Source organism: Oncorhynchus mykiss, chromosome 7, assembly GCF_057628025.1.
Source record: "Oncorhynchus mykiss isolate SJ-2025 chromosome 7, ASM5762802v1, whole genome shotgun sequence".
NCBI lineage: Eukaryota > Metazoa > Chordata > Actinopteri > Salmoniformes > Salmonidae > Oncorhynchus > Oncorhynchus mykiss.
In genome coordinates this window covers 72,564,505-72,588,889 of record NC_143028.1, presented here as the reverse complement: position 1 = coordinate 72,588,889, position 24,385 = coordinate 72,564,505, and the positions used below count along the sequence as shown (strand labels likewise).

Genomic DNA, 24,385 nt, shown 5'->3' with positions numbered 1-24,385 from the left:
GTTAATGTTAAATTGTAATTAGTTCCCCACTATGGCCTGTTTATTGCCTTACCTCCCTAATCTTACCTTTGCACACACTGTATATAGATGTTTCTATTGTTATTGACTGTGTTTGTTTATCCCGTGTGTAACTCTGTGTTTGTGTCGCGCTGCTTTGCTTTATCTTGGCCAGGTCGCAGTTGTAAATGATGAAATAGTGAAATCAAATAAAAAAAGTGAACAACACGCTAAATGCTGGCCTATAAATCAGCATAGTGGAATTATAAGTCGATAGGTGATTATCATACTATTCCGTGGCTTGACAGTAGTTATGGTTGAAATTCAGGTCACAACATCTATTACTGTTTGAAGGTCAGGGGTAGCTGTGCAGAAGCCTGTCCTAAAAGGCCGTAGTGTGTGCAGGCTTTTATAGGGTGCAGCCAAGCATTAACACACCTGATTAACTAGTTGTGAACACCACGATAAGTTGTTTATTTTAGTTTTAAAATTATTTCCTTCTGAAAATGATCTACATCTTGAGTGTGGGTGCAAGATGTATGGGTTGTCTGTTTCACATGAAATTGTGAATTACTTGGCACCACCATGTGGCTACTTTGTTTGACAAATACAATCATGTTTCATTCCACGCAAATCACAGGCAAATGTGTCAAGAAAGTAATAATATACTACATAAATCATAAAAGCAGCATTTATTCTGTTGCATTTGAAGTGCCTGTATAATTAGATAACTGAATGTAATCTGTAGCCTCAATTCTAAGCAGAAGAATTTTGTGAGGAATGGGTTGGTGAAAGGAATATAATTGAGGCTCCCTCAAGCCAAATGCATACACCAATGGTTTGAAATCCTTGAGAGGGACGTGCATACTCGATGAGGGAGAAACGGAATTGGGCTTGTTCAATGACAGTATGGCTAAGAAAGGCAATTCACTTTTAAGAGAACTGTAGGTACATTTTGCATCATGCTAACCTACAAGTCATTGTAACAAACATTTAACAAGCAAACACTGTTCAAGGTCAAACTGATGATTCGTACCAAAAACAAAGGAAAGTAAAATGAGTAGTATATGAATATTCAAATAAAAAATTTAAAAACACCGGTTTTAGATCATGGAAATATCACATTAAATCCTGCTTACTGCTTTGTTATTAAAAACAAAGTAGCACTATCTTATGAAAGAAACATTAAAGAACATTACAAAGAATCTAGTAATTACTGGAAAATATGCTATTCTATGAATCAAGTGCGTTAAGTGCATTGGGGAAAAAAAACTGTAGGTAGTGCATAGTTTTAAGCAGGGGTTCCCAAACTCGTTCCTGGGGGCCACATTTTGGTTTACACAGCGGATTCAAATAACCAACTCATGGTCACGCTTTGATTACTTGAAACCGCTGTGTAGTGCCCGGGCAAAAACCAAAACATGCCCCCAGGACCGAGCTTGGGAAAATCTGTTCTAAACTACAGTAGCATATAAAAACTGATACAATTCTAGATTGACAGGGAGAGCAAATCCGCTTCACACCTTTTCAGGTATTATTTATTTCACTTACACTAGATCTAGGAGCACATAGTTTTTAATGAAAGCCAACATTTATTTAAAAATATTTAATTTCTTTAAAGGTTTATAATCACTAGCTCTTGATTTAACATGGCAGAGAACCAGGACCCGTATTCACAAATAGTGCTGATCTAGGCGATATACAGTACCAGTCAAAAGTTTGAACACACATACTCATTCAAGGTTTTTTTTTATTTTTTACTATTTTCTACACTGTAGAATAATAGTGAAGACATCAAAACTATGAAATAACACATATGGAATCATGTAGTAACCAAAATCCAGATATTTGATATTCTTCAAATAGCCACCCTTTGCCTTGATGACAGCTTGGCACACACTTGGCATTCTCTCAACCAGCTTCATGAGGTAGTTAGTTACCTGGAATGCATTTCAATTAACAGGTGTGCCTTGTAAAAAGTGCATTTGTGGAATTTCTTTCCTTTTTAATGTGTTTGAGCCAATCAGTTGTGTTGTGACAAGGTAGGGGTGGTATACAGGAGATAGCCCTATTTGGTAAAAGACCAAGTACATATTATGGCAAGAACAGCTCAAATAAGCGAAGAGAAACGACAGTCCATTATAACTTTAAGACATGAAGGTCAGTCAATCCGGAAAATGTCAAGAACTTTGAAAGTTTCTTCAAGTGCAGTTGCAAAAACCATCATACGCTATGATGAAACTGGCTCTCATGAGGACCGCCACAGGAAAGGAAGACCCAGTTACCTCTGCTGCAGAGGATAAGTTCATTAGAGTTAACTGCACCTCAGAAATTGCAGCCAAAGTAAATGCTTCACACATCTCAACATAACTGTTCAGAGGAGATTGCGTGAATCAGGCCTTCATGGTGAAATTGCTGCAAATTAACCACTACTAAAGGACACCAATAAGAAGAAGAGACGTGCTTAGGCCAAGAAACATTAGACTGGTGGAAATCTGTCCTTTGGTCTGGAGTCCAAATTTGAGATTTTTGGTTCCAACCGCAGTGTCTTTGTGAGACAAAGAGTAGGTGAATGGATGATCTCCACGTGTGGTTTCCACCGTGAAGCATGGAGGTGGTGTGATGGTGCTTTGCTGGTGACACGGTCTGTGATTTATTTAGAATTTAAGGCACACTTAACCAGCATGGCTAATGCAGCATTCTGCAGTGATACGCCATCCCATCTGGTTTTCGCTTATAGCACAATGACCCAACACACCTCCAGGCTGTATAAGGGCTATTTGACCAAGAAGGAGAGTGATGAACGCTGCATCCGATGACCTGGCCTCCACATTTACCCGACCTCAACCCAATTGAGATGGTTTGGGATGAATTAGACCGCAGAGTGAAGGAAAAGCAGCCAACAAGTGCTCAGTATATGTGGGGACTCCTTCAAGACTGTTGGAAAAGCATTCCAGGTGAAGCTGTTGAGAGAATGCCAAGAGCGTGCAAAGCTGTCATCAAGGCAAATGGTGGCTACTTTGAAGAAGCTAAAATCTAAAATATATGTTTTGGTTACTACATGATTCCATATGTGTCATTTCATCGTTTTGATATCTTCACTATTATTCTACATTGTAGAAAATAGTCAAAATAAAGACACTTGAATGAGTAGGTGTGTCCAAACATTTGAGTGGTACTGTATGTATCATCTTATTCATTATTTTCTAAAGGGCCAAACTGATCCTAGCTCAGCCCTCCAACTCTGAGACACTTTAAATACGGGCCCAGGCCTGCATCGCAACAGTCTAAAGTCATACTGGGAATTTGCTTTCCACCCTGTCCAGTTCTTTCAGACCAGATGAAGGAAAGGAGACGAGGAAGACACTTTAGTCTATTGAGATGCTTATTTTAGCTTTAGCTCACTTGGGCGCGACAGTCCTTGGCTTGTTGTAGACAAGGAAGTCTGAGATATCATGCCACACGTTGCTGTCGTGGTAGAGGTAGTTCATGGAGGACTGCAGTGAAGGCTGCAGGGTGTGGGGGTGGTACTCGAACAGCCATAGCACGATGCCCCACACCAGGGTAGCAAACAGGGGGAAGGGGTCCCGCTTGGGCTGTGGTACAATGCCTTTCTCCACAGCCAGGCGTGACAAGGCAAACAGGATCCTAGACAGCAGGTACATGTTGATCTAGAGACGTAACAAGAAAGATCCTTTCATTAGACAAGATAACAAGGAAGTACATTTCATTAGAAATACAGTAAGGTAGAATATTGACTAGCCTACATAAGAACAAGCTTTCTTTCGACCACTATTTTCTCTCGTAACCACTTTGAAGACTTGACATAGTGCAACAAGGTGACAACCTATCCAGATGTTTTATTGGACATGTATTGGCACTAGTAACCCAGGTTGAGCGCAGCCCTCATGACATAAGTATTGTCAATTTATCTGGCTATTAATCTCTTGTGGAAAGACAAATATAACAAATGGGATGGGACGACTACCGAGGAACAAATGTTCCAGTGTGCTGGTTTTGTGTCACTGGTTATTTGGACAGTTCACAACTCACCTGCACATTTAAAATTTCAGGAGTGGACATTTGGCCCATAGACTTACCTGTGACTTCAGGAAGGGGGGGGGGGGGGGGAGAGAAATAGGGCTACCAATGAGGTTCTGGCACTTGTGCTAGTTTCATCTCTCATAACTCTTTCCCTAGATCATCATAGAGCAGTTTATGCCATGTTTTTGTTCTGGATTACCTGGCTATTGATGTTGTTGTTTTCCCCAAACACCAACCAGCCACCGAGGCAGGCGGCGAAGAAGGACTGAGATGGTAGACTCTTCCCCTGGATCCTCTCCTGTAGGGCTTGCAGTCCTTTGTACGTGAACACAAAGTAGGCGAGATTGCGCGAGTGTTGGTACGTGGCCTTCACAATGGCTCGCAGCTTATCTTTCAGGCTGTGCATATGAAAAAGGGGGGTGGGGAGCGCATTGTCCATTGTTAATAGACCATTATCAATTTTTGATGCAGTTTTGATTTATTTTAGCGCTAGCTAAGTGATTTGGGAGAGTGCTAAAACGTCTTCTTACCTTCCACTTCTGAAAAGAAACGTCATGACAAGAGCATGGGGTGCCCGGATTTTTGCCCCATAACTGGAAATGAGAAATATCAGGTTCAAGGTCAGTGTCAACTGATTTACACGTGTGTGATATGGCAGGTCAGCCAAACTGTATGAATCTTGAGAAAGGTCAAACCACTGAGTTAGCAAGCTAGCTACAGTTAGGTTAACTAATGTCAAGTGTTTCAGGGTTTGATAGATAGCTACTAACTTTAGTTAACTAACAACAGCGCTAGGTCCATCTAGTTGACTTTGCTTGACCATCATCATTAGCTACATTTCAATATGTTCAATATGCTAGTTATTTCAATATGCTTGCTGGCCAACCTTGGCTAACTAGTTCAAAGGGCAGCTAGCTACTGTACGTTGGATAGCAAGCTGTAAAATAATAGCTAACGTAGATAACAGATTCTAGCGAAGTGGACAAGCTAGCTAGCTAGAAATAAGCAAAGTAAGTTAGCTAGCTAGAAAGTAAGTAGCTAAGTAAACAACTCACACGGCACCATTTCGGAATCCTTTAACAACTGCAAGTGCAGCTTTATACTTTTCTTGCTGTAATATATTATTAATCGTGTACACCACAGTTTTGACTAAATCTGGACCTGCCATTTCGGGGGTCTTGAATGAATGTGACACAAACCCAACCCTTTTAGTGCCGCGCAAATATTTTCCGTCACGGGACGAGGAATCTGCATGAAGGTTCCTATTTAAGCCTGAGGACAGCCACCAAGTTACAGTAACTGTCCAGTGTTGCCAGAGTTCTATGAAATATGACCTATTTACAATATGAGAAAAATAGTTTTCCTTCCAAAAAATTGTAGTTAAGTATGTTTTAAGAGCAGCTTTTCTGTGTTGGAATGTTGTGAGCGTACTCCAATAACATAATTGTGAGTACTTCTTCTCCATTTGGGTTTAATGGAGGTTGGCATCCAATACAACTGTGTTTTTCGACTTCAAATGCAAACATTTTTTTTTTTCACAAATAAAAAAGAAACATCCGAAACTACATATACTACACTACCCACCCCTAGCCAACTATCCATGCTAGAGTTCAGGTAAATGAATCCCTTCTTGGCCCACAGGCGTGGGAGGGTGGCACTCCTTCTCCCAACATCTTCTGTAGATCCTCTGCAGTTGTGTCTCGAGCATCCAGAAAACATCCTGCCGCTTTCACAATAATGGCAATTCTCTGACCCGCTTTCTACTTGCACAGCACAATTCACAACCATTGCCATGAAGGCCAAAAACCTGGATTTGTCAACGCACAGTAAAATTAACTTTTTTCATTGGCCCTGTTATCACAGCGACAGCAGAAGCATTCCCTCCCTCTCCACCCTTCTCACTGCATATGTAACACCCGGTCCTACTCTGACTTTAGCTACCTCTACAGTGCCTTGCGAAAGTATTCGGCCCCCTTGAACTTTGCGACCTTTTGCCACATTTCAGGCTTCAAACATAAAGATATAAAACTGTATTTTTTTGTGAAGAATCAACAACAAGTGGGACACAATCATGAAGTGGAACGACATTTATTGGATATTTCAAACTTTTTTAACAAATAAAAAACTGAAAAATTGGGCATGCAAAATTATTCAGCCCCCTTAAGTTAATACTTTGTAGCGCCACCTTTTGCTGCGATTACAGCTGTAAGTCGCTTGGGGTATGTCTCTATCAGTTTTGCACATCGAGAGACTGATTTTTTTTCCCATTCCCACTTGCAAAACAGCTCGAGCTCAGTGAGGTTGGATGGAGAGCATTTGTGAACAGCAGTTTTCAGTTCTTTCCACAGATTCTCGATTGGATTCAGGTCTGGACTTTGACTTGGCCATTCTAACACCTGGATATGTTTATTTTTGAACCATTCCATTATAGATTTTGCTTTACGTTTTGGATCATTGTCCTGTTGGAAGACAAATCTCCGTCCCAGTCTCAGGTCTTTTGCAGACTCCATCAGGTTTTCTTCCAGAATGGTCCTGTATTTGGCTCCATCCATCTTCCCATCAATTTTAACCATCTTCCCTGTCCCTGCTGAAGAAAAGCAGGCCCAAACCATGATGCTGCCATCACCATGTTTGACAGTGGGGATGGTGTGTTCAGCTGTGTTGCTTTTACGCCAAACATAACGTTTTGCATTGTTGCCAAAAAGTTCAATTTTGGTTTCATCTGACCAGAGCACCTTCTTCCACATGTTTGGTGTGTCTCCCAGGTGGCTTGTGGCAAACTTTAAACAACACGTTTTATGGATATCTTTAAGAAATTGCTTTCTTCTTGCCACTCTTCCATAAAGGCCAGATTTGTGCAATATACAACTGATTGTTGTCCTATGGACAGAGTCTCCCACCTCAGCTGTAGATCTCTGCAGTTCATCCAGAGTGATCATGGGCCTCTTGGCTGCATCTCTGATCAGTCTTCTCCTTGTATGAGCTGAAAGTTTAGAGGGACGGCCAGGTCTTGGTAGATTTGCAGTGGTCTGATACTCCTTCCATTTCAATATTATCGCTTGCACAGTGCTCCTTGGGATGTTTAAAGCTTGGGAAATATTTTTGTATCCAAATCCGGCTTTAAACTTCTTCACAACAGTATCTCGGACCTGCCTGGTGTGTTCCTTGTTCTTCATGATGCTCTCTGCGCTTTTGACGGACCTCTGAGACTATCACAGTGCAGGTGCATTTACACGGAGACTTGATTACACACAGGTGGATTGTATTTATCATCATTAGTCATTTAGGTCAACATTGGATCATTCAGAGATCCTCACTGAACTTCTGGAGAGAGTTTGCTGCACTGAAAGTAAAGGGGCTGAATAATTTTGCACGCCCAATTTTTCAGTTTTTGATTTGTTAAAAAAGTTAGAAATATCCAATAAATGTCGTTCCACTTCATGATTGTGTCCCACTTGTTGTTGATTCTTCACAAAAAAATACAGTTTTATATCTTTATGTTTGAAGCCTGAAATGTGGCAAAAGGTCGCAAAGTTCAAGGGGGCCGAATACTTTCGCAAGGCACTGTATCTGTTTCACTTTAACCAGGATTTCTGTATTCTTGGCTTAATGACTATCTTCACAGTTACTACACTGTCAGGGCTCCTCCTTCAGACATGTCTCCACTAAATGGAAACCTCCACCCCTACCACATCTCAGCTGAACCTTCCTACACACTGACCATGCCCATACTTCTGGCAGCGGAAACCCTGAAAAACATTAGGCACAAATGCTCTAACCAAATAACTCATATCCTAACATCACCCTATCAGGGAGAACCTCCAACTCAAAGCACAGCATCACGGCCAGACTTTCCTCCCTCCAGCCGCCTCGATTTCTGGTTAATCGTCGGGCTTCACACACGCCAAGAACCTTCTTTAGTTGCTAATCCTCTACACTTAGAGGACCTTGTCTTTCAAAGATAATTATCAAATCAAATCAAATTTTATTTGTCACATACACATGGTTAGCAGATGTTAATGCGAGTGTAGCGAAATGCTTGTGCTTCTAGTTCCGACAATGCAGTAATAACCAACAAGTAATCTAACTAACAATTCCAAAACTACTGTCTTATACACAGTGTAAGGGGATAAAGAATATGTACATAAGGATGTATGAATGAGTGATGGTACAGAGCAGCATAGGCAAGATACAGTAGATGATATCGAGTACAGTATATACATATGAGATGAGTATGTAAACAAAGTGGCATAGTTAAAGTGGCTAGTGATACATGTATTACATAAGGATGCAGTCGATGATATAGAGTACAGTATATACGTATGCATGTGAGATGAATAATGTAGGGTAAGTAACATTATATAAGGTAGCATTGTTTAAAGTGGCTAGTGATATATTTACATCATTTCCTATCAATTCCCATTATTAAAGTGGCTGGAGTTGAGTCAGTGCCATTGTCAGTGTGTTGGCAGCAGCCACTCAATGTTAGTGGTGGCTGTTTAACAGTCTGATGGCCTTGAGATAGAAGCTGTTTTTCAGTCTCTCGGTCCCAGCTTTGATGCACCTGTACTGACCTCGCCTTCTGGATGATAGCGGGGTGAACAGGCAGTGGCTCGGGTGGTTGATGTCCTTGATGATCTTTATGGCCTTCCTGTAACATCGGGTGGTGTAGGTGTCCTGGAGGGCAGGTAGTTTGCCCCCGGTGATGCGTTGTGCAGACCTCACTACCCTCTGGAGAGCCTTACGGTTGAGGGCGGAGCAGTTGCCGTACCAGGCGGTGATACTGCCCGACAGGATGCTCTCGATTGTGCATCTGTAGAGGTTTGTGAGTGCTTTTGGTGACAAGCCGAATTTCTTCAGCCTCCTGAGGTTGAAGAGGCGCTGCTGCGCCTTCTTCACGATGCTGTCTGTGTGAGTGGACCAATTCAGTTTGTCTGTGATGTGTATGCCGAGGAACTTAAAACTTGCTACCCTCTCCACTACTGTTCCATCGATGTGGATAGGGGGGTGTTCCCTCTGCTGTTTCCTGAAGTACACAATCATCTCCTTAGTTTTGTTGATGTTGAGTGTTAGGTTATTTTCCTGACACCACACTCCGAGTGCCCTCACCTCCTCCCTGTAGGCCGTCTCGTCGTTGTTGGTAATCAAGCCTACCACTGTTGTGTCGTCCGCAAACTTGATGATTGAGTTGGAGGCGTGCGTGGCCACGCAGTCGTGGGTGAACAGGGAGTACAGGAGAGGGCTCAGAACGCACCCTTGTGGGGCCCCAGTGTTGAGGATCAGCGGGGAGGAGATGTTGTTGCCTACCCTCACCACCTGGGGGCGGCCCGTCAGGAAGTCCAGTACCCAGTTGCACAGGGCGGGGTTGAGACCCAGGGTCTCGAGCTTGATGACGAGCTTGGAGGGTACTATGGTGTTGAATGCCGAGCTGTAGTCGATGAACAGCATTCTCACATTGGTATTCCTCTTGTCCAGATGGGTTAGGGCAGTGTGCAGTGTGGTTGAGATTGCATCGTCTGTGGACCTATTTGGGCGGTAAGCAAATTGGAGTGGGTCTAGGGTGTCAGGTAGGGTGGAGGTGATATGGTCCTTGACTAGTCTCTCAAAGCACTTCATGATGACGGATGTGAGTGCTACGGGGCGGTAGTCGTTTAGCTCAGTTACCTTAGCTTTCTTGGGAACAGGAACAATGGTGGCCCTCTTGAAGCATGTGGGAACAGCAGACTGGTATAGGGATTGATTGAATATGTCCGTAAACACACCGGCCAGCTGGTCTGCGCATGCTCTGAGGGCGCGGCTGGGGATGCCGTCTGGGCCTGCAGCCTTGCGAGGGTTAACACGTTTAAATGTTTTACTCACCTCGGCTGCAGTGAAGGAGAGACCGCATGTTTTCGTTGCAGGCCGTGTCAGTGGCACTGTATTGTCCTCAAAGCGGGCAAAAAAGTTATTTAGTCTGCCTGGGAGCAAGACATCCTGGTCCGTGACTGGGCTGGATTTCTTCCTGTAGTCCGTGATTGACTGTAGACCCTGCCACATGCCTCTTGTGTCTGAGCCGTTGAATTGAGATTCTACTTTGTCTCTGTACTGACGCTTAGCCTGTTTGATAGCCTTGCGGAGGGAATAGCTGCACTGTTTGTATTCAGTCATGTTACCAGACACCTTGCCCTGATTAAAAGCAGTGGTTTGCGCTTTCAGTTCCACACGAATGCTGCCATCAATCCACGGTTTCTGGTTAGGGAATGTTTTAATCGTTGCTATGGGAACGACATCTTCAACGCACGTTCTAATGAACTCGCACACCGAATCAGCGTATTCGTCAATATTGTTATCTGACGCAATACGAAACATGTCCCAGTCCACGTGATGGAAGCAGTCTTGGAGTGTGGAGTCAGCTTGGTCGGACCAGCGTTGGACAGACCTCAGCGTGGGAGCCTCTTGTTTTAGTTTCTGTCTGTAGGCAGGGATCAACAAAATGGAGTCGTGGTCAGCTTTTCCGAAAGGGGGGCGGGGCAGGGCCTTATATGCGTCGCGGAAGTTAGAGTAACAATGATCCAAGGTCTTTCCACCCCTGGTTGCGCAATCGATATGCTGATAAAATTTAGGGAGTCTTGTTTTCAGATTAGCCTTGTTAAAATCCCCAGCTACAATGAATGCAGCCTCCGGATAAATCGTTTCCAGTTTGCAGAGAGTTAAATAAAGTTCGTTCAGAGCCATCGATGTGTCTGCTTGGGGGGGATATATACGGCTGTGATTATAATCGAAGATAATTCTCTTGGTAGATAATGCAGTCTACATTTGATTGTGAGGAATTCTAAATCAGGTGAACAGAAGGATTTGAGTTCCTGTATGTTTCTTTCATCACACCATGTCACGTTAGCCATAAGGCATACACCCCCACCCCTCTTCTTACCAGAAAGATGTTTGTTTCTGTCCGCGCGATGCGTGGAGAAACCCGTTGGCTGCATCGTCTCGGATAGCGTCTCTCCAGTGAGCCATGTTTCCGTGAAGCAAAGAATGTTGCAGTCTCTGATGTCCCTCTGGAATGCTACCCTTGCTCGGATTTCATCAACCTTGTTGTCAAGAGACTGGTCATTGGCAAGAAGAATGCTAGGGAGTGGTGCACGGTGTGCCCGTCTCCGGAGTCTGACCAGAAGACCGCCTCGTTTCCCTCTTTTTCGGAGTTGTTTTTTTGGGTCGCTGCATGGAATCCACTCCGTTGTCCTGTTTGTAAGGCAGAACACAGGATGCGCGTCGCGAAAAACATATTCTTGGTCGTACTGATGGTGAGTTGACGCTGATCTTATATTCAGTAGTTCTTCTCGACTGTATATAATGAAACCTAAGATGACCTGGGGTACTAATGTAAGAAATAACACGTAAAAAAACTAAAAACTGCATAGTTTCCTAGGAACGCGAAGCGAGGCGGCCATCTCTGTCGGCGCCGGAAGTACTAGGTAAAAATTTGTAAAAATCAAAAGAATAGATCTTCATTGTAAAGGGTTTAAAAACGGTTTCCCATGCTTGCTCAATGAACCATAAACAATTAATGAACATGCACCTGTTTAACAGTCGTTAAGACAAACCGCTTACAGATGGTAGGCAATTAAGGTCACAGTTATGAAAACGTAGGACACTAAAGAGGCCTTTCTACGGACTCCGAAAAACACACAAAAAAAAACATGCCCAGGGTCCCTGCTCATCTGCGTGAACGTGCTTTAGGCATGCTGCAGGAGGCATGAGGACTGCGGATGTGGCCAGGGAAATAAATAGCAATGTCCGTACTGTGAGACGCCTAAGACAGCACTACAGAGAGACAGGACGGACAGCTGATTGTCCTCGCATTGGCAGACCACGTGTAACAACACCTGCACAGGATCGGTACATCCACACATCACACCTGCGGGACAGGTACAGGATGGCAAAAACAACTGCCCGAGTTAAACCAGGAATGCACAATCCCGCCATCAGTGCTCAGACTGTCCGCAATAGGCTGAGAGAGTTGTAAGGCAAGTCCTCACCAGACATCACCGGCAACAAGGTCTGTAGGGAGACTACCGAGTATAGAACTACAGTATGACAGATATTCCATGTTCCCGCTCTTCAGTTTATTTTTCTACACCATTCCCCCTGCAGCTGGTTCCTCAGGTCTCCAACTTTCAAACTAACCACAGCAGATGTACAAATGAATAAGAAAATCCAGCCCTGAGTAGTGAAAAGACAGTTGAGGTAGCAGGTGAGGTAGACAAGCTAACTCATTCAAGGGAGTAGACCGCTGATTGGCCAGCCTATCCTCCTAAGGATGACATCATCCTCTAAGAGGAAATAGCAAGCAGATACAAGTTTGAGTTTTTTTTATTGTAATTTCTCTAATTTGTGTTTTGGCCACAAATACAAGTATAGGAAGAGTCAATAACATTATTTGGGTATGAGTTAACAGAATATTAACTTTTAAGTGAGATTTTCACCGGACAGTTACTAAATTAATTTCAGCGTCAGATATTTGATAGCGTCTGAATTGAGGTTTTGCGAGACTTAAATGTAAAAAAAATAAAAAATATCACGCAAAAGACGGAAGTTCCAGTTGCCCAGTTTATTGAGATTTGTTTTTTACATGATAAAGATCCTTCATCTTCACATAAGAAAAAATAACTAGCATCCAACCATTAACTCACATTTATTCAAATGTTAGAGAGCTTTAACAATGAAAAATACTATCAACATGATTAGTTAACACCAACACATTTCTGTACATTTTATTCCTTTATGATCTGGGAACATGGCAATACTTTAAAAAAGAACAATAATTTAAAGTGGTTAATAAGCCGAGTAAGGCGCTATCACTTGTTATTTGTTAATAACAGCAATCTCTTCATGGCAGTGCACTATGAGGTGGTGAGCCAGAATGAGTGTGTGGTCAAGAAGTCTTGAGGATGCAGTGAAGCAATGGGATGTCGAAACGCCCTGACTTTACACCCAGTTATAAAGTGGTATCAGAGACGAGACAGCCACGGCACACAATACATGACGTTTTGAAAATATTTGTTTTTAAACGAAAAGTGTGTTTCTTAATGGAAGCTCAAGGAGTCTTTCCAAAACAACCCAGACACTCACAGCTAAGACAGCCACTAGGCTGGGGTTAACACTATTTTTGTCATTCGGAAAGTATTCAGACCCCTTGACTTTTTCCACATTTTGTTAAGTTACAGCCTTCATCTAAAATTGATTAAATTGCTTTCTCCCCCTTCATCAATCTACACTCAAAACCACATAATGAAAAAGCAAAAACTGGTTTGGACATTTTAAAAATTTACAACCCCCCCCCCCGGAAATATCACATTTACATAAGTATTCAGACCTTTTACTCAGTACTTTGTTGAAGCGCCTTTGGCAGTGATTACAGCCTCAAATCTTATTGGGTATGACGCTACACGCTTGGCACACCTGTATTTGGGGAGTTCCTCCCATTCTTCTCTGCAGATCCTCTCAAGCTGTCAGGTTGGATGGGGAGCGTCGCTGCACAGCTATTTTAAAGGTCTCTCCAGAGATGTTCGATCGGGTTCAAGCCCAGGCTCTGGTTAGTCCATTCAGAGACTTGTGCCCAAGTCACTCCTGCGTTGTCTTGGACCCCATTCTGAGGTCCTGAGCACTCTGGAGTAGGTTTTCATCAAGGATCTCTCTGTACTTTGCTGCATTCATCTTTCCCTAATCCGGACTAGTCTCCCAGTCCCTGCCGCTGAAAAACATCCCCAAAGCATGATGCTGCCACCACCATGCTTCCCCATAGGGGTGGTGCCAGGTTTCCTCCACAGGTTACGCTTCACATTCAGGCCAAAGAGTTTAATCTTGGTTTCATCAGACCAGATAATCTTGTTTCTCATGGTCAGAGTCCTTTAGGTGCAATTTGGCAAACTACAAGCGGGCTGTCATGTGCCTTTTATTGAAGAGTGGCTTGCATCTGGCCACTCTACCATAAAGGCCTGATTGGTGGAGTGCTGCAGAGATGGCTGTCCTTCTGGAAGGTTATCCTATCTCCACAGAAGAACTCTGGAGCTCTGTCAGTGACCATCAGGTTCTTGGTCACCTCCCTTCTCCCACAATTGCTCAGTTTGGATGGGCTGCCAGCTCTAGGAAAAGTTTTGGTGGTTCCAAACTTCTGCCATTGAAGAATGATGGAGGCCACTATGTTCTTGGGGAACTTCAATGCTGCAGAATTCTTTTGGTACCCTTCCCCAAATATGTGTCAAGGCACAATCCTGTCTCAGGGCTCTACAGACAATTCCTTTGACCTCATGGCTTGGTTTTTGCTCTGATATCCACTGTCAACTCTGGGATCTTATATAGACAGTTGCGTCTCTTACCAAATCATGTCAAATCAATTGAATTTTACCACAGGTGGACTCCAATCAAGTTGTTGAAACATCTCAAAGATGATCAATGGAAACCGGATATAGCCAAGCTCAATTCCCGAGTCATAGCAAAGTGTCTGAATACTTATGTAAATAAGGTATCCGTTTATAATTTTTGTATAGATTTGCTAAAATAAAAAAAATAAAAAAAAATGTTTTTGCTTTGTCATTATGGGGTATTGTGTGTAGATGAGAAAATTATTATTTAAACCATTTTAGAATAAGGCTGTAACGTTAGAAAATGTGGAAAAGGGAAGGGGTCTGAATACTTTCCGTATGCACTGTATGTAAGTTGGTGTCAAATGAATTCAAATACCAGTCACTCACGACAAGGATATTACGTATGTCACTGGGACATACATATAAACACTCAGCGTCCAGTTTATTAGGTACACCCATCTAGTACCGGGTTGGACCAGAACACCCTGACTTCTCCGGGGAATTGATCCTACAAGGTGTTGGAAATGTTAAAACGTTGCTCAATTGGTATCAAGGGACCTAAGGTGTGCCTGAAAAACATTCCCCACACCATTACACCACCAGCCTGTACTGTTGACACCAGGCAGGATGGGGCCATGGACTCATGCTGCTTATGCCAAATCCTGACTGCTATCAGCATGACGGAAAAGGAACCGGGATTCATCGGACCAGCCAATGTTTTTCCACTCCTCAATTGTCCAGTGTTGGTAATCGCTTCTCGTGTTTAGCTGATAGGAGTGGAACCCGGTGCCGTTGTCAGCTGCAATAGCCCATCTGCGACAAGGACCGACAAGTTGCGCGTTCCGAGATGCCGTTCTGTGCCATTATTTGCCTGTTTGTGGCCGGCCTGTTAGCTTGCACAATTCTTGCCATTCTCCTTCGGGCCTCTTATTAACGAGCCGTTTAGCCCAGAGGACTTCCACTGACTTAATGTTCTTTATCGCACCATTCTATGTAAACCCTAGACACTGTCGTGCGTGAAAAGCCCAATCGGCACGAATGGCACCGAGGATCATACCACCCTGAAAGTCGCTGAGGTAACTCCTTTTGCCAATTCTGACGTCAAATCATTGAGCAGCTGCTCTTTAACATGGTCTCTAAGCCACACCCCTTCCACCTGTGTTAGAAGCTCAGAACGAGAAAGTCTAGGCTATATAGAAATAATGATGCTCAAATTGAAAATCAATTAACAAAATAATAAGGATTTATATCATCCTAATCGAGGTGTAGATTACATCACAGATGCCAGTGTTCGGAATTGTAACACAGCTGCATGGGATTTCTGTTAATGTGACATCCAATGGCAATGTCTGCTTCAGGTAAAACCCCATCAGCCGCTTGTGGATTTGACAGCTCCAACACAGTTCCACCTCAGACACCACCAAAACAACAGCTATGCGGGTGTCAGCTAGCGTAGATATGATTTAAACTAGCCCTTAATCATTAGATCTTGGAGTTGATGATAATTCTCTATACAACAAAAAAAGGTTTACCTTTCAGTGAGAGTGATTTTCACAAGCAGTTGTCATATTTCTTAATTACTGTATCTAATTCCTAAATTGACTCTTTCCTTATCGGTTGTCCTTACATTAACTTTTGATACACTGCTGACACTCCCACGTCATTAGTAACTCGTTCGGTTTGCCTTAAAAATTAAAACAATGCTATTATTGTAGACAAGTACGGTCCTAATGCCGACTGTTTGGGAAAGAAAGGGTCAAATCGCACAACAAACCAGGGTCATGGTCAGAAGGCACAAAAACATTCAAAGTTTAAAAAAAAGATCAATGTTCTCCCATTAGGTGAAAAATGAATACGACCCTGTTTTGCTACAACAATTTCAGGCTATAAAAAAATTAAATAAAACCCTTTTCAATATTCAGGGTTGAAATCAATACGTAGACTTGATTACAACTGACTTTATAAACAAAAACTTTGGATTGAGGTAATTAATGAACGTCTGGTTTATCTATATAAAGGGCATAAACATCTGACTGTAAAACTATTGCACGCCAAAAATAAAGCTTTTCATCATAACATTCACAAAAACCCTTACCACCACAACCGTGGTGTACCAGCAAAGTAAATGTTTTAAGATTCAATATTTCATCTGGAAAGCAACATGTTAAATCAACTAAAACACTCTAAATGTCACAAATTGACAAGGGGACTTTTTTGGAAGAGTCAGCAGCACACAATTCTAGCATTCATTCATACACTCAACAGTCTGTGCTCAGGGAGACGAAGGGGAAGAAATGAAACAGCTGACATTGTAGTGAATATCTTCCGTGATTATTAACTACTGTGGTGAAGAGGTGACAGGCAGATGTGACATGGGGAGGGAACATCCCCTCCCCTTCCTCTCTCTCTCTCTTCCCGGACACGTGGTCTGATTAGGCAGAATAAGGCAAGCTTCAACAGGGTTACACAGGTCAGGGGGTGAAAGCTGAATCATTCAGTATGAAGGGTCGTCACCATGGAGACAGTGATTCCACCTCAGGTTTGGGGGTCTGTATAACGTGGCTCCGGACTGACAGAAAGAGACGTGTCTGTTAGTGCCTGCCCATCTCAAGAGAGCCAGGACCTGGGGGGAAAAAGTGCAGCTGCCTGAAACCTAGACAGATCAAAGTGCGTGGAGAATGGCTCCTCATGGTGGCCATTTAGGCTGCCGTGTGTTACTACTCCTGTCCGAAGCCCTCAGTTTCCTCGATGGCAAACATCAGCTTCTCCTTCAGTTGCTCGTAGCTCTTGTAGGGGGGCAGGTCCAGTCGATTAAAGCTGGGATTACAAACACAAGGAATACAAAATGAAACAATTACATTGTAGATAGACACAAATGGATTTAGGTCCTGTGTAGCTCAGTTGGTAAGAGCATGGCACAATTAACACCAAAAAATTATGTTTTCACTGTACAGAGTTGCCTTGGATAAAAGTGTCTTAAGTGGCATAACATTTATATTTGATAACAAAATCAATAGTTTGAATACCAAGAGGAAAGGTTATTAATGACTTAATTGAAAATGACAAAGTATTGTGTGGCAGGGTCACGTTTAATGCAGACTGAGTTGACATTGAGAGGTGAACTGGCATAAACCCTCAGATATGACAGGAATTGTATGTTGATGTTCAGACAGTGAGCGTTTAGAAACGACTGGAGAGTAACTCCACTAATGAACTTACCAAGTGTGACTTCTTGGAAGCCAGTTTTCTTTGCCCACCTTCTCGATGCAGAACTTCTGTGGTCCATTACTCCCTGAAAACACAAAATGACGACATGAAAACTCTCCTCACAAATACCAAAATCCTCAATTTCTGTGACTAGAGCTGGTCCATCGATCTCTTTCAATGTCTATATCTTTCAAAATAAAGGTCCCAAAAAACATTTGTATCCTTGACTTCCATGGATTACTTGCTAGTTATCCATAAACAATCCCTTAAGGTGTAGGTTAGTTGTTAGTTTAATATAAAAAAAACATATGGTATATATGGATAGCAGAAACGGTTCTCTTACGTACCCATGAGGTCAGCGAAGCCACCCATGGGGAGCCGACAGGTGCCAGTGACAAACTGTAGCAGCCTCATGCGTTTCTCGTTGTCCATCTCCTTCACAAACTGTAACAAACATGTTCACATCAGAACATTTAATTGTCAAAATACGCCAAACAGTAAACACCCCTTCACGATATACCATAATTGATGAATGAAACAGTAGAGGCCTGCTGACCTGCCAGAACCAGAGGATCTGCTTGCTGCTGCGAGCATAGTGTCTGTAGATGGTGTGCCTCTGCCAGTCCACCAGGTCTATCTCCTGCATGCCACACAGCATCACCTAGTGGGGGGGGGGACCAGATATTATGTTACACCACTCTCAATGGGGAAGAATGACCAGTGAAGTCTGGGATAATCTTTAACACGGTTTTTAACCCGGTATACTGTGGTGATTGTCCAATACCTGTTTCCAAATAAACCCTGAGCATCAACAATCTAGCACGCAATACTTCAGTGAAGACATTTGACGGGAAAATACTGAAGTTTGGTCCATGCCATTTCCTGTGTAGCCACCATACGTTGAGATAAAACAGATCGAGTAAGCATGAAGTTGTGTGAGTGGTTTTCACATCTAATTTCTTCATTACAGTAACTCGTTTGATCTGTGTATGAATAAACCCATGGTGTACCTCCAGTTCCTTAGCGTCAAAGTACTGCAGGTACTGCTGGGGGAGGACCTCGTTGAAGCCCTCGAAGAAGGCCTGGGTCTGCTCCTCCACCCCTCTGGACAACCTCCACTCTGCCACCAGCCTGGAGGAAGCACACACACAACACAGAATGTATCAGATAATATGCTTTCTTCTGTTGGTCAAGAAATATGTACCCACTAATTTCTAGTTGGTTTTCAATCCTACCTGATGTATTCCTCTTTGTTCTCCTCAGTGACCAGTACGTTGCCTCCGTCCGGCTTCAGCTCGTGAGTAGTAACCTCCCCCAGGATCTCCTTGTCCACAGAGAAGAACATCTCCAGACCACACTCCTCCAGGTTGTTATCCCTGGGAGCAACCACAAGAGGGTCAAAGTAATCATCACCAGCCCCTCACCTCATCAGTTACTATCATCATCATCATTTTCTTCTCCTCTTCATCATAATTTACTCATAGTTATAATCATCACCATCATCACTAGGATCCTCAATATTATTTGTTCATCATATTCAACATCATTATAACCCTTACCATCATCTTCATCATATCCTAACTGCCACCGCCACTAAACCACCATTATAAGGGAAAGCTCTCCACATTCCCATTCCTACTTCCCGTTCCCATTCCCAGACTCACTTGATCCAGATGAGGGAGTTGTAGAATTCCGTGTCAATGGATTCCAGGTCCTTTAGGGCCAGGGGCTTGTTCAGGATGCGCTTGTAGAAGGGCAGGGAGAATCCCGTATCGATGAACTTCCCGTGGAACAAGGACTGTAGAGAAACATCAAGAACCAGGGATGCGATCAAGAACTACAGAGTGACATCATGAACCAGGGATGTGATCAGCAACTACAGTGGCATCATGAACCAGGGATGTGATCAGCAACTACAGAGTGGCATCATGAAACAGGGATGTGATCAGGAACTACAGAGTGGCATCATGAACCAGGGATGTGATCAGCAACTACAGAGTGGCATCATGAACCAGGGATGTGATCAGCAACTACAGTAGGCGCTGAACAAACTGAAACAGGGAGGCCCATTTTCTGTTACAACATGTTATGTTACTAGCCCTTATGAACAAGGCCCAGGCTAGTGAAGGGCCGCATCCGAATTCCCACTGAAGTCAATTTCACTTAGTCTCCCATTGACATCAATGCATGACTTAGTGAAAATTAGACTAAAGGTGGAGGTTAGGATTCACCCCATAGATAGCATTGAGGTAGGTACCATGGCGATGAAGCGTCCGATGAACTTGAAGTACTTGAGGTGGTCGGGGTTGATGTAAGAGGCAGGGTTGATCTGGAGACAGTAGTTATCCTTCCCAGCGTACTCAAACAGGCAGTACATGGGGTTCAGCACCTCATGAGACAGCAGGAAGAACCACTCCCTGAAAACACACACACAATGTTTTAAAAAATCTGTTGAAAAGACTGACACACACACACAATGATTCCTAATATGAGCTCATACTTAACCTATCAAAATAGGTAAGTTACCTTGCCACTCCTCCGTAGTCCAAGCCTTCCTCTCCGGGGAATATTATCCACAGCCTCCGTCTGAGATCTTGTGGATGAAAGCTCATTATCTTTGATGGACAAAGAGAGAGAATTGGAAACATTACAACGTTTGACTATTTTTGAACACAGCCCCTGTATTCATCCACCTTTCTGTATCACTGGTGCAAAAATAGAGTACTCAAAGTTGCTCAAAAGAAATGACAAACTATTCCTGGAAGACTAACAACTTTTCAATTAGTGTTATTTTTGTATTTATTCACAGGGACTACAAAGAGCGCAAGTTTAGTGGTGTGCCAATTTTTTAAAAATATATATATATTATTTTAAAATCTAATATATATATATATATATATATATATATATATATATATATATATATATATATATATATATATATATATATATATATATATATTATTTTTAAATACACTCACTTGCTGGAATGAATCCTCAAAGAGGGTTTTGCGGGTGACAGTGATCTTGATGTGCTGTGGCATTGACAGTTGCTGGAAGACAAAGACTCACATTATGGTCCCAGGAACAACAGGATTAACTCGGGTTCTTCCCTTTTGGCCAAAATGGGGAATCGTAAATTCCAATTAAGTCAAATTTTCACTTAGTTTCCCATTGACATCAATGAATGACTAAGTGAAAATTGGACCTAAGTGGGAATCACGAAGTGTCCTTAAGTGTGCACATGTTCACTTGTCTTCGTCCTTAAAAGGAAATGTTGACTGGAAGAAGCCAGACCTGGGTTCAAGTACTATTTGAAAAGTCAAACACGTTAGCTGTGCTTGATTGAGCTTGACTGTTTACATTGACATGTTAGTCATTTAGCAGACGCTCTTACCCAGAGACACTTACAGTTAGTGCATTCATCTTAAGATAGCTAGGTGGGATAATCACATATTCCAACAGTGTGAAAAGCTGTCATCAGGGTAAAGGGTGGCTATTTGAAGAATCTCAAATGTAAAATATATATTGATTTGTTTCACACTTTTTTGGTTACTACATGATTCCATATGTGTTATTTCATAGTTTTGATGTCTTCACTATTATTCTACAATGTAGAAATAGTAGAAATAAAATAAAACCCTTGAATGAGTAGGTGTTCTAAACCTTTGGACCGGTAGTGTATAAATATATTTTTTTGGGGGGGCTTGCCTGTTTTGCATGTTATTTTGGCATTAATACATGTCACATATCAGTTGGAAAACAGTGTAAAAAATATATATATCATTGAGTTAATAAAGCCAAATACACACATGGTCTCTTTTTTGTTTTCTTGAGTGAGGCAGCTCCAAAATGCAGACGTTTCAGCCTAGCTCAGTGCTTTCTGTGGTAGTGTGGCGAGCCAGCAGAAAATAGGAGCATTGCGCCGTGATTGGCTCAGTGTTCTGTCACTCATGGGGACACTATGTCATCGCCAAGTTTAAGTCCTTCGTTTGGGTAGATATCCAAAATGTAAGCCCTTTGGTCCTGCCAGAGTGTTAAATTACAAGTGCAGTTCCAAGAAGGCTCACAGGTAAAATGACGTCAAATTATTATTTATTTTTTTACCTTTATTTAACCAGGCAAGTCAGTTAAGAACAAATTCTTATTTTCAATGACGGCCTGGGAACAGTGAGTAAACTGCCTGTTCAGGGGCAGAACGACAGATTTGTACCTTGTCAGCTCGGGGGTTTGAACTCACAACCTTCCGGTTACTAGTCCAACGCTCTAACCACTAGGCTACCCTGCCGCCCCAAATCACGTTATATGTACTGTAGCTTTGATTGGACTGATCATGTCAACATTTTAGCTAGCAGTCATCATGAATCAAGTCAACAATCTACTGGCAAATCCCTTTTAATCCTTGTCATATGAAGAGAAATAACTAAGATAAATGATAGATAAAACATATCGGTGCTCATTGGCCATTGGACATAAAGATTACACAAGTTGGAAATCGCAAATTCAACAATGAGTCATTTAGAAGGAATCAGTGGCTAACTGCAAGCATTGCAAAGCAAACACTAGCCTGCTATTCAATGGAGTGCCTGTGTGTTCCCCCCCGTTCCCACCATAAATCCAGAGAATGCTAGACTTTTATGACAAAATTTGCCCACAATGGACCGCCGTTGGACCTAATTGAGCAAAAGTCCAAAATGTCTTGTATGCTGCTGCATAATGAAGTACTATGCAAGGGACATACAGTGAGCACCATAATTCATTGGACAGTGACAATTGTTTCATTATTTTGGTTCTGTCCTCTAGCACTTTGAGTTTGAAAGGATATAATGACAATGAGGGTGAAGTGCAGACTGTCAGCTTTAATTTGAGGGTATTTTCATACATATCTGATGAACCGTTTAGAAATTACAGCACCTTTTGTACATGGTCCCCCCATTTTAAGGTACTACAAGTATTTGTTGAATTGGCTTCACAGATGTGTATCGTTAGGCAGGTGTATTCATTTGTGTTATTAGTGACCGCAGTAGAGCTGTTGATGAATAGTATTGATTCTAGACTTTGCTATTGCCTTTGGAGGTTGTTGTTGGGGTGTGACAACATGAGGAAGACAGCAGTGTCGATGCAAATGAAGCTGGCCGTCATATGGCTCAGAAATGAAAATCAATCAATCAGGAACATTGCAAAAACCCTGGGCATGCCCAAGTCAACAGTTTGGTTCATCATTAACAAGAAAAAAACAACAGGAGAACTCAATTATGTCAAAAGACCCGGTAGACTGAGAAAGCACCTAAAATAACCCCAAGAGTTCTGGTAAAAAGTATTGTGGACAGATGAGACAAAGAATAACATGTACCAGAGTGATGGAAAGAGGAAAGTGTGGAGAAAAAAAAAGACATGCCCATGATCCAAAGCATACCACCTCATCCGTGAAACATGGTGGAGGGGGTGTTATGGCTTGGGCCTGTATGGCTGCCAGTGGAACAGGCTCACTTGTCTTCATCGATGATGTGACTGCAGACAGAAGTAGAACAATGAATTCTGAAGTCTACAGAAATATTTTATCTGCTCAGATAAAACCAAATGCATACAAACTCATTGGACGGCACATCATCATGCAACACGACATTGACCCTAAACATACTGCTGGAGCAACGAAGGGGTTTTTGATGGCCAGAAAGTGGAAAATCCTTGACTGGCCGAGTCAATCACCGGATCTGAATCCAATTGAACATGCATTTTACATGCTGAAGAAGAGACTCCAGGCAATAAGTTCCTGAAACAAGCAGGAACTGAAGATGGCTGCAGTACAGGCCTGGCAGAGCATCACCAGGGAAGATATCCAGCGTCTGGTGATGTTGATGCATCGCAGACTTCAAGCAGTCATTGCATGCAAAGGATATTCAACCAAATATTAACAATGATTACTTAATTCTACATTATGTTAAACTGTCCAATGTTTTTTGATGCCGAGGGGGGGGGGGGGGAGACGACGACTATGTACAAAAGCTTCTATAATTTCTAAACGGTTTATCCGATATGTATGAAAATACCCTCAAATGAAAGCTGACAGTCTGCACTCCACCCTCATTGTATCCTTTCAAACTCATTGCTAGAGTACAGAACCAAAATAACAAAACAAAATGGTCACTGTCCAATGAATTAAGGTGCTCACTGTATGTATACTGTAGCTAAGAAAGTAATAGTAAGTGTATATTGTGTAGTAAGCTGTTAGTAGCCCATGTGCATCACCCTAATCATTTGGTATATTTTCACCTCTTAATTTCACCTAACGCTACTGTTCTGACGAAAGTGGTGCACATGTAGCCTATAACCTGTTTTTGAGAAATGTAATCATTGAATATTGTAAGAGGTTTCATTGTCGGCTTAAATGCCCCTTTTATTGATCCTACGGTTCAGACTTGATGTACAGGAAAATACTGTAAGAGCAACCCATGTTCTGCATTCTGTCGCTGTATATTTTAAAAGTGCTGAACAAATAGTTATTGACTTCGTACGTCTTAACTCGCTCATTAATGTCTTAATCAAAATTACGGAATGCCTCTTATCCGCTCATCGCTCCCTTATGCCATAGTTTGTACATTTCAATTGTCAGTTGAAACCACATTTGTTTAAGCAAGTCAGCCATATCAGCTATGTTCTTTAAAAAGACAGTAAACGAGGCTGAATTAACTGTTTCGCTGCCAGACAAAGCCTCACTGATAGTCAGGTGTAGTGGTGGTAAGGATTCACTCCATTGTTCTGGAAAGAAAGCTCAGCTGTTGGGACAGTTT

The 24,385-nt window shown here is 42.4% G+C and overlaps 2 protein-coding genes across 5 annotated transcripts in view; both read right to left on the bottom strand.

Annotated features, from left to right (window-relative positions):
- Nucleotides 1-674: 674 nt before the first annotated feature.
- On the bottom strand, nt 675-5,269 carry pxmp4 (peroxisomal membrane protein 4). The gene is made up of 4 exons (XM_021610665.3): nt 5,097-5,269; nt 4,572-4,634; nt 4,241-4,439; nt 675-3,668 (listed from the first exon to the last, which is right to left on the bottom strand). The coding sequence occupies exons 1-4, from the start codon at nt 5,207-5,209 to the stop codon at nt 3,399-3,401; spliced, it is 645 nt and encodes a 214-aa protein (XP_021466340.1). The 5' UTR covers nt 5,210-5,269; the 3' UTR covers nt 675-3,398.
- Nucleotides 5,270-12,616: 7,347 nt separating this feature from the next.
- The window catches only part of LOC110528544 (E3 ubiquitin-protein ligase Itchy), a 35,415-nt gene continuing 23,646 nt past the window's right edge, over nt 12,617-24,385 (bottom strand). For all 4 annotated transcript variants that reach the window (XM_021610664.3, XM_021610660.3, XM_021610661.3 and 1 more), the window contains exons 15-24: nt 20,576-20,647; nt 20,121-20,209; nt 19,852-20,011; nt 19,259-19,392; nt 18,830-18,970; nt 18,605-18,725; nt 18,151-18,255; nt 17,942-18,038; nt 17,607-17,679; nt 12,617-17,204 (exon numbers count right to left, since the gene is read on the bottom strand). In XM_021610664.3, coding sequence (XP_021466339.3) covers nt 17,105-17,204; nt 17,607-17,679; nt 17,942-18,038; nt 18,151-18,255; nt 18,605-18,725; nt 18,830-18,970; nt 19,259-19,392; nt 19,852-20,011; nt 20,121-20,209; nt 20,576-20,647 — 1,092 coding nt within the window. In that variant the 3' untranslated portion in view covers nt 12,617-17,104. The remainder of the gene's footprint in view (nt 17,205-17,606; nt 17,680-17,941; nt 18,039-18,150; nt 18,256-18,604; nt 18,726-18,829; nt 18,971-19,258; nt 19,393-19,851; nt 20,012-20,120; nt 20,210-20,575; nt 20,648-24,385) is intronic.